The 14,139-nt window shown below is 47.4% G+C and overlaps 1 protein-coding gene across 1 annotated transcript in view; it reads left to right on the forward strand.

The window, feature by feature from the left end:
• The window catches only part of CSMD2 (CUB and Sushi multiple domains 2), a 278,621-nt gene extending 264,785 nt beyond the window's left edge, over window positions 1–13,836 (forward strand). Inside the window, exons 64-72 of the mRNA XM_058856609.1 lie at window positions 28–139; window positions 583–762; window positions 2,740–2,805; window positions 3,624–3,785; window positions 5,398–5,510; window positions 6,041–6,128; window positions 7,396–7,534; window positions 8,688–8,862; window positions 10,971–13,836. Coding sequence (XP_058712592.1) covers window positions 28–139; window positions 583–762; window positions 2,740–2,805; window positions 3,624–3,785; window positions 5,398–5,510; window positions 6,041–6,128; window positions 7,396–7,534; window positions 8,688–8,847 — 1,020 coding nt within the window. The 3' untranslated portion in view covers window positions 8,848–8,862; window positions 10,971–13,836. The remainder of the gene's footprint in view (window positions 1–27; window positions 140–582; window positions 763–2,739; window positions 2,806–3,623; window positions 3,786–5,397; window positions 5,511–6,040; window positions 6,129–7,395; window positions 7,535–8,687; window positions 8,863–10,970) is intronic.
• Window positions 13,837–14,139: the final 303 nt, after the last annotated feature.

Below are 14,139 nucleotides of genomic sequence, written 5' to 3' on the forward strand. Positions count from 1 at the left end.
CTGAGTGATTGTCTCCCATTGGGACAGGTGGGAAGCATCCTGCTCTTCAGGTGCCAGAAGGGATATCTCCTGCAGGGCTCCACCACCAGGACCTGCCTGCCCAACCTGACCTGGAGCGGCGTCCAGCCCGACTGCGTCCGTGAGTCCTGGCAATGGCACGGGGAGCTGGGGCCCACAGCCAGGCCCTGAAAAATGGATTCTTGGAGGAAATGTATTGGATTTTAGGGAGAATATGAGATTGCAAAGGCAGTTTTCAGTCTGCACCCACACCTGGCACTCAGTTCTGAGCTCAGAGGTGCTTCAGTACCCTTTGGTGTTTTGCCTTTTTCCCTTAAAAATAGGGGAGGCCAATCCTGATTTTCAGCTCATCAAGCTGGAGCCGGGTTCAACTTTAGCCAGGAAGAGAAAGCCAGCATGGGAAGCTCCTTATTAATTCCTCCAACTGGGAAAAATTACCCTGTGGTGTAGAAGCTCTTCCAGGAGTTTCATCAGCAGTCCCCTGTTGATGTCACGGTATCGCTTTTTGCTCTCCCTGTGAAACCACAGGTGATTTCTCTCAGCTGTTTTCCCTGTCCCCTCCAGCCCACCACTGCAAGCAGCCTGAGACCCCATCCCATGCCAACGTGGGTGCCCTGGACCTGCCCTCCCTGGGCTACACCTTGATCTACTCCTGCCAGAGCGGCTTCTACCTCACCGGGGGCTCCGAGCACCGCACCTGCAAAGCCGACGGCAGCTGGACAGGGAAACCCCCCATCTGCCTGGGTGAGGGGCTGGGAGGACCAGCTGGGCTCTGAGACCCTCCCCAGGGTCTCAGCTTGTAGAGATCCTGGGCCTTGAGTTCCTTCAAAGGTGGTTTTTAACCTACAGATAAACCCAAGATTCAGTTCTGGGATCAGAACTCCAAGGAAGGAGGGAGGCGTTTTCAGCCATGACTTTTTTTCTCTTTAAAGCTATGGGATAGCCCAGCCTGATTTTGACTTGGTGGGAAGGTCTTCACCATTGGTCTCAACAGCAGAACCCCAGAATAAGGTTGGAAAAGGCCTTTGAGGTCATCAAGTCCAACCTGTGACCCAACACTCAAGTGCCACCTCCAGTCTTTCCCTAATGAGTCACCTGAGGATGTTCTGGGGAGGTTTTTGGGTCTAGAAGCCCCTGCAAAGGTCAAAAATCTCCCCCACATTTTACCTGCTACAGTCTGGCATGTGGAACATATTCTGATCCACTGAAATGGAGCCCTGTGGCTCTCCTGGACACTTGGGATTGGAGCAGAGGGAAAGGCAGGACAGGCTGGGGACAGGGGCTGAGAGGCAGAGAGGGACCTGGGGGTGCTGAGGGACAGCAGCTGGACGTGAGCCAGGTGTGCCCACATGGCTAGTGACACCTGGCCTGGATCAGGAGTGTAAGAGACACTTTGGGGTGCTGGACAGTCTGAAACACGGCAGAGACCTCTATAATCGAGTGAGATGTTAGGAGTTTATTTCAGGGCGTGGGAGGGAGAGAGAGCCTGCTATGAGCCAGCAGATAGAGCTCAAAGCAGGCTCAGAGAGGGTAAAGGGGGTAAAATACGAATACATGAGTTCAAGACTTAAGATTGCTAAGAAAGAGAGGAACAGAACAGAAGTGAGAGAGCCAGGAAAAGAGAGGATAAAGAAGAGCAGGAACGAGCAGGAAAAAGAGCAGCAAGAGAGCGTAGCAAGAGAGAGAGCTCTCTTTTACAATCACTTATATAATCTATACATTGAATATTCTATTCCTTCACTAACCAATCTTTCTAAGTATACTAATACAGTAACATTTGTGTGAGACCTATAGAAAATTGCTGCTTTTGCATATTTTTAGTTATCTCAGGGTTCTTCAGACCTTTTCTTATAAGGTTGGGAAGAGGGGTCTCAGTTTTATTGGGGGAAAGAATGTGTTCTGGTTTCTTTGAATTATTCAAACCGTGCTTTCATTTGTATTTCTTCCTTAGCCTTTCTGGCTAAAGAGTCGTATTTATAATTTCTTTCTAATTCTACCTTCCCAACAAGGGATGGCCCAGCAGGAGCAGGGAAGGGATTGTCCCCTGTCCTGGTGAGGGACACCTCGAGTGTCCAGTTCTGGGCTCCTCCGTTTGGGATACGGAGGGGCTGGAGCGTGTCCAGGGCAGGGAAGGGGCTGGAGCCCCAGGAGGGGCTGAGGGAACTGGGAAGGGGCTGGAGAATTCCTGAGGGAGCTGGGAAGGGGCTGGAGAATTGCTGAGGGAGCTGGGAAGGGGCTGGAGAATTCCTGAGGGAGCTGGGAAGGGGCTGGAGAATTCCTGAGGGAGCTGGGAAGGGGCTGGAGAATTCCTGAGGGAGCTGGGAAGGGGCTCAGGCTGGAGCAAAGGAGGCTCAGGGGGAATTTCTGGCTCTGCACAAGTCCCTGGCAGGAGGGGACAGCCGGGGGGGTCGGGCTCTGCTGCCAGGAACAGGGACAGGAGGAGAGGGAACGGCCTCAGGCTGGGCCAGGGGAGTTGAGGCTGGATTTTAGCAAAAATTTCTGCATGGAAAGGGTGGCCAGGCCTTGGCAGGAGCTGCCCAGAGCGGTTTGGAGTTGCCAAGGAGGGCCTGGCCATGGCACTCAGTGCTCTGGGCTGGGCCACAAGGTGGGCACCAGGTACAGCTTGGACTCTGTGACCTTGGAGAGCTTTTCCAGCCTCAGGAATTGTGGGATGGACAGTGCCAGAGCCTTCGATATTCACCAGTTTCCCCTCTGTCGCAGCCGATGTCCGTCCCAGCGGGAGGCCTGTGGGCACTGCGCGGGAGCCGCCACTCGCCAAGGTCTCAGGTGAGGGTTCATGGGGGGCTGATCCCCATGGATACATCCCTGCACCCCATCACATCCACCCTCCTGCATTCCTGGGCGCTCTGGAAACTGCCACACACCCCACCACATCCACCCTCCTGCATTCCTGGGAGCTCTGGAAACTGCCACACACCCCATCCCATTCCCTGGAGAGCCAGCAGCATCCTTATGGGAGCTGGGCATCAACACCCACTCCCCTTCCCAGAGCACTCCAGCCATTCCAGGATCTTCTACAGTTGGCCTTTTTTATTTTAAGTTAACTTTTCCTAGTAAATTCTTTTGAGGGTTGGTTCATTTTTAAAAATTGCCTTGAATTTTTGGTCACAACAGCCAAATTAAAGGCACTGGTTTTGGCTTTGTGTTCACCCATGGTGATGGCACCCACAGAGCGGGTGGGATTTAAGATATTTAAAATACAATTTTAAAAAATTACTAAATATAATAAATATAATATTAATATATTAATATATTATTAATATATTAATATATAGTTAATATTAATATATTTAATATATAATATAGAATTAATATATAATTTATATATATTTACATAGTGTAAAATAAATATTATAATAACTATGTTAATGAATATAATATATAATTTATAACAAATACTATAATACATAATATATTTATAATATACTATCATTATAATATATTTAATATATTTATAACGAAACTAAATAAATTTAAATTAATTTAATTTTTGTCAGCGAGCAGAAATCCTGCTCTGTTTCTTTCCCTGAAAAATAGAAACGCTCCTGGCTTTTTTTTTGCATCTCCCATTGCTGTAATTCCAGTGCCTGCGGATGTGTTTGCGAGGAATTCCCTGTGGAAAGGCTCCTACGAGTACATGGGGAAGAAGCAGCCAGCCATGCTCTCTGTCACCAGCTTCGACCCCAGCACCAGCAAGGTCAACGCCACCTTGATCGACCACAGCGGGGTGGAGCTCCAGGTGTCCGGTGAGGGACAGGAGGGGTGGCATTGGCACTTTGGGAGGGGTGGCATTGGCACTTTGGGAGGGGTTGGCATTGGCACTTTGGGAGGGGTGGCATTGGCACTTTGGGAGGGGTTGGCATTGGCACTTTGGGAGGGGTGGCATTGGCACTTTGGGAGGGGTTGGCATTGGCACTTTGGGAGGGGTGGCATTGGCACTGCCAGGGCAGGGACTGTCTCCTGTGCTGGCACTGCTGCCACACCTCTAGGGCTGTGTCTGTAACCTCTTTTGTTCTTCTTCTTCTCTCTCTTCTTCTACACTTCTGTATTTTTCTTTCCTCCTGGATTTCTCAGTCCCCTTTGGGCTGAGCTCCTTTGGGATCCTCCCAAAGTGGGGAGTCCCGCTTATCTCAGCTCTCTGGGTTTGAAGGAAACTCCTGAGCTCGTTAAAATCTCATTCCTCCTGTTTATTAGGATGTTATTACAAAACCTGGCAGGTCTCTCCAGACTTTCTGCACAAGTTCAATTCACCACAACCTGGCTCATTTTGCTCTGATGGCACAAAATGGCCCCAAACCACGTGGCTGCTTCACCTTTATATCCATTTTTACCCTATTAACTACAGACACGTGTATTGTTCTTATATTTTAACAAATAAGTTTTCTATATCTACGTAACTAAAACTGCGACTAACCCTACACCAATCATTCTTTGTGCTCTCAAAAACTGCAGGATCATGGAGAAGAAGGAAGAAGAGCTAAAATCCACACTTTTCTTCCTCCATCTTTGCTCCATGTATTAAACCCCTCTAAAATCTATATTTTTCACCTCAGTGGCATATTAAACATTTTACTACTTTCTACTTAATTTTCTATAAATCCTGATTTACCCAGGGATATTTGGAAGCCTTTCTGTCAATAGCAAATAGGATTGATACTTTTTTGGAGAATAGAACAAACAGAGAAATGTCTCTCCATTTCTGGATTCCTACAGTGTCAAGTTCCGGTCACTCATGACCAGAAAGACATTGAGGGGCTGGAGCATGTCCAGAGAAGGGAATGGAGCTGGGAGAGGGTCTGGAGAACTCCTGGTGGAGCCTGGAAAAAGGAGGCTCAGGGGGCTCCCCACAATTCCCTGACAGGAGAGGGCAGCCAGGCTGGCTCTGCTCCCAGGAAGAAACAGCCTCAACCTGTGCCAGGTTGGACATTAGGGAAAATTTCTGCATGGAAAGGGTGGTCAGGCCTTGGAACTGCCCAGGGAGGTTTGGAGTCCTCCATCCCTGGAGGCACCTGAGGTAGGACTTGGAACTTTTGGCAAAAAATATAAAGTTATGCGAGTTGGACTTTGATGGTCCTTGGGAGTTGCTTCCAGTTCATGATTCCACGAGTGTTCCATGTCCCTGCCCTCCTGGAGCACCAGGGTCTTCCTGATCCAGTAGCAGAACCTGAATATTAATTAAATATGAAATTGAGTCCTTTCCCATGAGGAAAATATCTTCAATATCCTGGTCTGTGTTTCCCAGTGCATCCCAGTGACAGGGCTGGTGTCCACTCAAACCCTGACGTGGTTTCTCTGCCCTCCCACTCGATTATTTCAAGCCAGAGTGATCCAGAGCCAACAAAATCCCTTCTTTTCCAGGGATTTATAAGAAGGAAGATGTGCACCTGCTGCTCCAGGTATACCAGATCATGGGGCCGCTGGAGATCTTTGCCAACAAGTTCCGGAACGACAAATGGGCTCTGGATGGACACGTGAGTGCACAAAATCCCCTTCCCACGGCTTTCCCAGCCCGGATTTCCCTTCCCTGGAGCTGGGGGATAATTCCCAGAGCTAGGAGTTGGTTTTTTTCCCCTGGGGTTTGGAATCCATCATCTCCCAGGTAATGCTGGAGGAAAAAACAGTGGGATTCATTCCGGGTGGAGCTGATTTTCCCTAATGGAGCCAACTCCTCACCCTCTGCCTGTGTCTGGGAGTTCCCCAAGCCCTTTAGGGATCCACTGGAACTTGGAAAAAAAAGTGGATCTGACTGACCTATGGCTGCTTCTTCCCTCTCCCTCTGGAATCAGCAATGTCCTCTTGATTTATTGCAAACAAGATTTTTTTGCCTTCCCTTCCTTTGAGATGGGAGAATTTTCAGCTGTTGGGCAGTGAAACTGCTTAAAAAATGCCAGGATTTTCTGGGGAATTGCATCAAATCAATGTGCTTGGAAAGGACTGAGATGAGCTGGGTGTTAAATTCAGGGAAATGTTGGATAAATCCATTGATTTCCCCTCTCCACAGGTCTCATCGGAGTCCTCAAGTGGCACCTTCGTGTACCAGGGTTTTGTGCGTGGCAAAGGCTTCGGGCAGTTTGGCCTCCAGAGACTCGGTAAAATTCCTTTTTCCCTTGATTCCAAAAGCTCCATTTTGGGGGTTTCCAGGCAGGGAATGTTTCTCCAATCCCTGGGTTAAATTTTCCATACTTTCTGAGTTCTGCTGAACTTGAGGTTTGTGGAAGACAAACAGCACAAAATAAACAATAAAATTTATAATTTGGGAACAAAACGAGGGATAACCAGGCTGTTTTCCAAAGACAAGGAAAGCTTGGAAGCACAAACACCTGGACATGTTTTTTTTCCAAATTCCCAGATCCCTGCCAAGCCCAAATCCCATCCCCCCCACAGAAAGTGTCTCCACCAGAAGTCACAGCGGCTCTTGGGAGCTTAAACCACCCGAAGTTTAAGCTCCTAAATACCTCTTAAAGCGTGGTTTGAGCTCTTTAATCCTTCAGGATTGCTGGGATCTCGTCACCTTTATGGATGCTTCTTAGTGCAGCATTTCAGAGTCTCCTTAAAGCCCAACTTTATGCATCCAAGTGTTGAGACAAGGAACCAGGGATGGGACCACCTTGCTTTGAGATGATTTATTGCTCAAGCAGCCTGATAAGAGATCAGTCTCAAGGTGTGAGATTTAGAGGAGCAACAAGTCAGCCATGGCTCAAGGAAGACACGAGTTTCCTCTTTGCACAGTAGTGTATTATATATAAATATATGTAACATTTTGGCCCAATAGACAGTGGACACAAGACTTGTTTTCACTTATTAACCTCTCACCTTGGCTTAATTTTGCTGCACTGCATCTGTCTCTGAGCCACTAAGCTGGCAGGTCACATACTCAAATACCCCTCCACTACAGTTTCTAGATCTCTATAACTCACACTATTACAGCTTAAACCTCAAACTGTTTTACCTAATATAATTTCTTACCTACTTAAGACATATTCTTAATTACAGGAACGTAAGTTTATAATTTCTCGACCCAATGTCTGTGTACCTTCATCATTACATTAACCCAAGCTCTTTCCAAGGCTGCAGACTGAACCCTTCAGCATCTGTGGAATTTTCCATTTTTCCATTTCCAAGATGGATCTTTTTGGCAAAATGAATCAATTTACACCTCTCTTTAAATACAGATCTAAAAAACACAGTGAGGCCTAAGTTAGGCTGGATCTCCATCCTTGCACATCCATTTTTAAATTCCCTTTTCCAGCACCACTTCACTCTGCTGCTGGTGTCACCTGCACCCCCAGCCAAGCCCTTTTCCCCCAGCAGGGGCTTGGAAATGTGGGAAATGTGTTCCTTTCTGCTGTGTTCCAGACATCAGCATGATGGAGAACGATCCCGAGTCCATCGGCCACCACTTTGCATCCAACAGCAGCTCCGTGGCAGCCGCCATCCTTGTGCCTTTCATCGCCCTGATTATTGCAGGGTTTGTGCTTTATCTCTACAAACACAGGTGGGTTTGGGGCAAGAATCCCAAAAGGTGAAAGAAATTCAGAGAAATATCAGAGCTAGGCTTAAAATCCCCCGCTTTTAGGCTGGTTTAAATCAGGGGTGGGATAAAAACAGAGGGTTGGGGAGGTTATTGCGGGGTTTGTGCTTTATCTCTGCAAACACAGGTGGGTTTGGGGCAAGAATTCCAAAAGGTGAAAGAAATTCAGGGATTTGAGGGAAGTATTGGTGAGCTGGGCTTAAAATCACCTCCTTTTGGGCTGGTTTAATTCAGGAGCTGGGAAAATAAAGCGTGGTGGGGTGAGGGCTGGGGAGAGGAGAGCAGAGAGGATTTTGCTGGCCATTAATGGGATTTGTAGCCACATTCAGGAGGATAAAAAGCTAAAATTTCCCCCCTGCCCATGGCTTTGAATGTGGTGTAAACTTGGGTTTGTTCCTGATTATTGGGATCAGAGCAGGTGAGGCCAACAGAGTGATGTTAGAAAAAGTGTTTTATTGCATAGCCCATCAGTCTCATGGAAGAGTGAGACTACTTCAGATGTTACATTCAACACCATCACCTCAGAAGCTGTCTAAATTCTAGTTACAATGTCTTGCATAAACTTTTTAACCAATCAACAAGTTAGACAAAAGCTCACCAGCATCTTCATAAACTGATCACTAATTGTTTCATTTCACACGATTCTGCTGCTATGTGTCTTTTTTCATCCAATCATAGAACACTACAGAAACTTACATTGCTATATCTATAATTTCTTACTAACTCTTTAACAGGTTATATGTTAAACTTCAAAATCTCTATTACCTTACTTAACATATTTATTCATTTATATAAAGCATGCTTTTACTTGCTTAAAGCGTGCTTAAAACGTATTTCTTCTTAAACTACAAGCTTCTATTCTTACTTCATGTTTGTAAAGCTTCATTGTTGTGAAGCTCCAAGCCTTCTCCAAGCTCTCAGGTCAGACTCTGTATCCATCTCTGTCTCTGGGTCTGTATGCTCAAGGCTTTGAGATCTCTCTGTTCCTGCATTCCCCACCCTTGATCAATGCTGCAAATCCCTGGCTGGATTTTTCAGCCCCATCCCCAGGCATTTCCCCTGTCAGTGCCCTCCCTCAGGGCTGTCACCTGTGTGGGTTTTGTCCCTGATCCTGCAGGAGGAGACCCAAAGTCCCATTCAATGGCTACGCTGGCCACGAGAACACCAACGTGAGGGGAACCTTCGAGAACCCCATGTACGACCGAAACCTGCAGCCCTCGGACATCATGGCCGGCGAGGCCGAGTTCACAGTGAGCACGGTGTGCACGGCTGTATAGCGCTGTCCCCACACGGTGAGTGGCACAGGGCCACCCCTGCCGGCCCCACTGTCCCCTCGGGATCCTGGGGTCATGGAGCGGCTGCAGTTGGAAGGGTTCTTGCTGGATCATGGAGTGTGTGGAGTTGGAATTATTCTCATGGGATCATGGAGTGTGTGCAGTTGGAATTATTCTCATGGGATCATGGAGTGTGTGCAGTTGGAATTATTCTCATGGGATCATGGAGTGTGTGGAGTTGGAAAGGTTCTCTGGGATCATGGAGTGTGTGGAGTTGGAAAGGTTCTCATGGGATGAATGGAGTGTGTGGAGTTGGAAGGGTTCTCTGGGATCATGGAGTGTGTGGAGTTGGAAAGGTTCTCTGGGATCCATGGAGTGTGTGGAGTTGGAAGGGTTCTCATGGGATCATGGAATGTGTGGAGTTGGAATTATTCTCATGGGATCATGGAGTGTGTGGAGTTGGAATTATTCTCATGGGATCATGGAGTGTGTGGAGTTGGAATTATTCTCATGGGATCATGGAATGTGTGCAGTTGGAAGGGTTCTCTGGGATCATGGAATGTGTGGAGTTGGAAGGGCTCTTGTTGGATCATGGAGTGTGTGCAGTTGGAAGGGTTCTCTGGCATCATGGAGTGTGTGAAGTTGGAAGGATTCTCTGGGATCATGGAATGTGTGGAGTTGGAAAGGCTCTCATGGGATCATGGAGTGTGTGGAGTTGGAAGGGTTCTTGTTGGATCATGGAATGTGTGGAGTTGTTGGGGGCTGTAGCTGGAGAGGATTCTCCAGAGGTCTCACTGTCCCATAAGTGATGAAAACATCATTTTCCCGAAACTGATGCTTTTTGGAGCTACCTAAAAACAGAGGCCAGACAGAATTCAGGGAATAAAAAGCAGTTCTGTTTATTGAAAGGCCTTCAGGGACATTTCAGGCAGACAAAGCCCCCCAGGGGCTGCACCCAAAATGGACCACGGGTCAGGGGTTTCACACTTTTATAAGTTTGGCCCATTTGCACATTGGGGTTAATCTCCCAATTCCAGCTTCAGGTAATGAAGTCATTTACCCCAAGTTTGCTGCCCCCAACTCCCTTTTGTTTCCATCTCTGGGGGCCTGAGGCAGTGAGGTGTCCTTGATTGCCAGGCCTGGAGAGGAATTGCTGTGTCTGAGCCAAATGGGAAAGCAGCAGCTCACACTGTGTGTGGAGTTTGGAGTTACACACTGAAGAACTGCAGGGTTACAAATGTATGAAAAACAGAAAAGCTGAAATCCTGAGGCATCAGGAAGGGTTCTTAGAGCTCAGCTGGTTCTGTGGGCAGTGAGGGCTCCCCCAAGACAAGGTTGCTCCAAGCCAGCTTTGAAGACTTCCAGCAGCCACAGATTGTCTGGGAATTCCATCCCATCCCCTCATGGCCCTCACAGGGAGGAATTTCATCCCAATTTCCCATCTAAACCAACTCTTTTTGCTCTAATGAAGGAGTGGGTCAAAGGGGTCTTGTGAGTCCTGGAAGGTCCTTGCAGGGCAAAGAGTTGGACTTGAGGGTTGATAGGACAAGAAGACACAGCCTTAAGAACCAGGGGAGGTTTAGGCTGGAAATCAGGAGGAATTTCTTCCCAATATCCCACTCTCCTTTAGCTCTCTTTAGTGAGAGCAGGGGGTCAGAGGAGGCCCAGGGTTGCCCAAGGGATCTTGTGGGTCTTGGAATGTCATGGGCAGAGCCAGGAGTTAGACCCGAGGGGTGACAGGACAAAGCAGCCTTAAGCTGCTCCAAGGAAGGTTTAGGTTGGAAATCAGGAGGAATTTCATCCCAATATCCCACCCAAACCCACCCTCATTTAGCTCTGTGGGAGCAGTGGTCCCAGCAGTGCCCAAAGGATTTTGTGGGTCTTTTGCACAGGGATTTGGAATTTTAAATTCTACTGCAGAGAGAAAATGGATCTCTGAGAGGGATCATTCCCTGGGTGACTCCAGATGGGGAATTTTGCACAGGGATCCAGGATTTACATTTTCAAGTAATCTAAAGTTCATTGTGGATTGTAGAGCCCTTCCATCTGGAATACTCCAATTTTAGGATAACCAAGTCACTTCTCCAGCATTTCCATGTGTCATAACCAACTCTTTGCTTTCCCAGATTCCCGGGATCGGTGTCCAGTGGATGATTGTCCCACCTCTCCATCCATCCATCCCCTCCCCACCTCCCTGCTCCCTGCCGAGGCTGCGGAGAAGCTGCTGCACCTCCCTGGAATTCCCGAAGGGCTGCTGGATCCACCTGCTCCATCCTGCTGGATCTCCAAGCCAAAGGTTCTGCTCCGGCTCCGCTGCCGCTTCCCACCCCGCTCCGAGACCTTGGGAAGGCCTGGTGGTGGGAGGCTTTCCCGAGCTGCTCCCAGTGTTCCTGGAAGGAGCTTCCCAAACTTTGGGAAGAGCTTGGGCAACAAAGAAGTCGTGCACAAGGTGCTAGATTGGTGGAAGACACCTGGATTGGACGGGATGAGGATTTGTGTGTCTGGGTTTGGGTTTCTGGGTTATTTTTTGGTTGCATTTTCTACCCCAGGGCTTGAGCAGAGGAAGGGATTTCAAATGGGAGCTTTTCAAACCTTGGGAAGCTTTCCCCTTCTTTCCTGTGTTTGATTTTCCTTTGGGCATTCCTGGCTGGATTTATGGAAAACACCTGGATGGGACAGGATGAGGATTTAGCTTTTCTGCATTTGGATTTCTGGATTATTTCTTTGTTGGTTTTTCTAACCCAGGAAGAGTTTTCAACAGGAACCTTCCCAAAACCTGGGAAAAGCTTCCCAAAGCTTTTCCCCTCTTCTCTGTGATTCATTTTCCTTTGGCTATTCCTGGCTGGATTCATGGAAATTCCCTGTATCCAGGACAAGGATTTGTTTTTCTATATTTGTGTTTCTGGGTTATTTCTTTGTTGGATTTTCTACCCAGGAAGAGTTTTCAAAATGGGACCTTCCCAAAACCTGGGAAAGCTTCCCAAAGCTTTTCCCCTCTTCCCTGTCTTTGATTTTCCTTTGGGCATTCCTGGCTGGGCTTTTCCTGCCCTGTGTTCCCCCTGATTTGAGCTGGGCCCAAATCCCTGATCAGGAATTCACTGCCAGACGATTCCAGAAGGGACAGGAATATCCAAAGGGACAAAAATCCTCTCTGAAAAGAACTCAACCAACCCTAATTCCCCCAAAAGCTTCCCAAATCCTTTGCCCTTTTCAGACTGATCCTCCAAAGGACAAAGCAGGAGGAGTTTTAATTCCCATCCCGAGCTGCTCCTGTTACTTCCCAGGGGCTCTGAGGTTTCCTGGGATTTTGTGGGAGCAGGGAAGGCAGCCTGACATTTCCCTCCTCTGTGTCCTTGTGATCCAGAGTTTGCTTGGAGTCACTTATTTTAGGATCAGGGGAGGCAGAGGTGCCATTCCCAGGTCACTGAGTCCAGGAGGCTCCAAGGAAAATCAGAATGAACCCACTGGAATGGGGTTTCCATCCATACCCCAGTTCCACCATGGATTTTCTCCTCCCTGAACCTCTGCCTGCTGAAAACCATTGGATAATTTGGGAATTTTTGTTGGTTTATCCTTGATTTTCTGGGTGCAAATACATCAAAGTTTTATTTTTGTTACTCCTGGCTCTCCTTCAGCTCTCCCAGAGGGAGCAGAATTCCCAGCCTGCCAAAAAATGCCACCTCAGCTCCCAAAAATCCCACCAAGGTGCCGATTTCTCCCTGGGAAGTGGGAGCCAGAGCCCCGATCCGGTGTGGGCAGGGGTCAGGGAAATGTTCCCACATGGATTTGGGGACACTGGGGTCGGCTGTGCTCCCACCTGGAGAGGATTCCAGGGTGAAATGCCAGCTGGATTGGGATGGTGTCTGTCCTTCCCAGCTCATGGACACAAATCCCAGTGAGACTCCAAGGGAATATTCTCCTTTTCCCTTGTCCCCTCTCCATCATTCCATCCTGCCACTGCTGGAACAAGGCTGGGAGAACCCCTTGGAATCCTTGGATCCCACCCTGCCTCCAGCTGGGCTCTCCTGGCCCATCTCTGGTCTTTCCCAAGCTCAATTATCCCTAAAAAAACCCCACAGCCCAACCCTGCCCCCTGCTCTGCTCCTGCCCCAACACGTCCTGATCCCAATTCCAGCACCCAAAACTCCAACAATCCTTAGAAGCAGAGCTTGGATCCTTCCAAACTCCTGTCCAGAATCCAGGGAATCCTCTCCTGACTGGTCCAGGTGATGCACATTGGCTTCCCACACATGGCTCCCTCTCATTCCATGGAAAAATGAGGGGAATCTCACATCCAGGAGTGCAAAATAAATCCAAAATATTTAAAACCACCCAGGAAGGGAGAAGGGGGAACTCGACTTCAATGGAATTCGCTGCTTTGGATCCATGAATTCCCTTTTCCTGCTGTTGCCCAGGGAGCCAAGGAAGTGGAAAAAGGGGTTTATCCTATTTTTTTGCAATCTGTGTGGGATCTGCTCCATGCCATTCTCCATCCTTGTGCCCAGAGGACTTGCATATGGTAAAAAACAATATGGAAAAAAAAATGAAAATAAAAGGGAAAAAATCGAAAAAAAAAAAAAAAAAGGGAAAAAAATGAAGAAAAAGAAAGGGAAAAAATGAGAAAAATTATAAAAAACACAAAAAAAGCTCAAATCCCTCTTTTGTACAGAGATATATTTTTATTAATTAAAAGTTTGTACAGCTAAAAAATAAATTAAAAAAATAAAATGTAATTTTTTTTTTCATTATCGTAGGGAAAAACAAACAAAAAAAGTAGTAGAAAAAAAAATCAGCTTTTTTTTGTAAATGTAATAAAGTGTATAAATGGTTTCCATAAAAATGTACATATGGAATCTCTCCATGTCCCTGGCTTGTCTGCAGAATTCCCAGTTAATTTATCTGTCTCTGTATATGAGGCTTTTCCGTGTGTTCCCGGCGTTCCCTGCGGAATTTCAAAGCTATTTTCAATTTTGGACTTCCGAATAATAAAAAATCTCGATTTTTGCATTGCTTTTTCTTACAGCCCCCTGGTGCCTTTTTGTCTGGTTGTTTTTTTTAGGGATTTTTGTTTGTTTGTTTTGTGGTTTTTGGTGTGTGTGTGTGAATTCCAAAAGTTTGATCCCGGGATTTTCTGGATGCGCACACACCACTCCTGCAGGAATGGATGGAGATTCCCGACTTTTCCAGCTGCTGGGAAGCGCATCCTGGTTTCAGGAAGGGCGATAATTCAGATTGGATGGATTTGGATGAATGGATTTGGCTTTTCCAGCAGGATTTGATCAGGGATATCCCATG

Source organism: Poecile atricapillus, chromosome 24, assembly GCF_030490865.1.
Source record: "Poecile atricapillus isolate bPoeAtr1 chromosome 24, bPoeAtr1.hap1, whole genome shotgun sequence".
Taxonomy (NCBI): Eukaryota; Metazoa; Chordata; class Aves; order Passeriformes; family Paridae; genus Poecile; species Poecile atricapillus.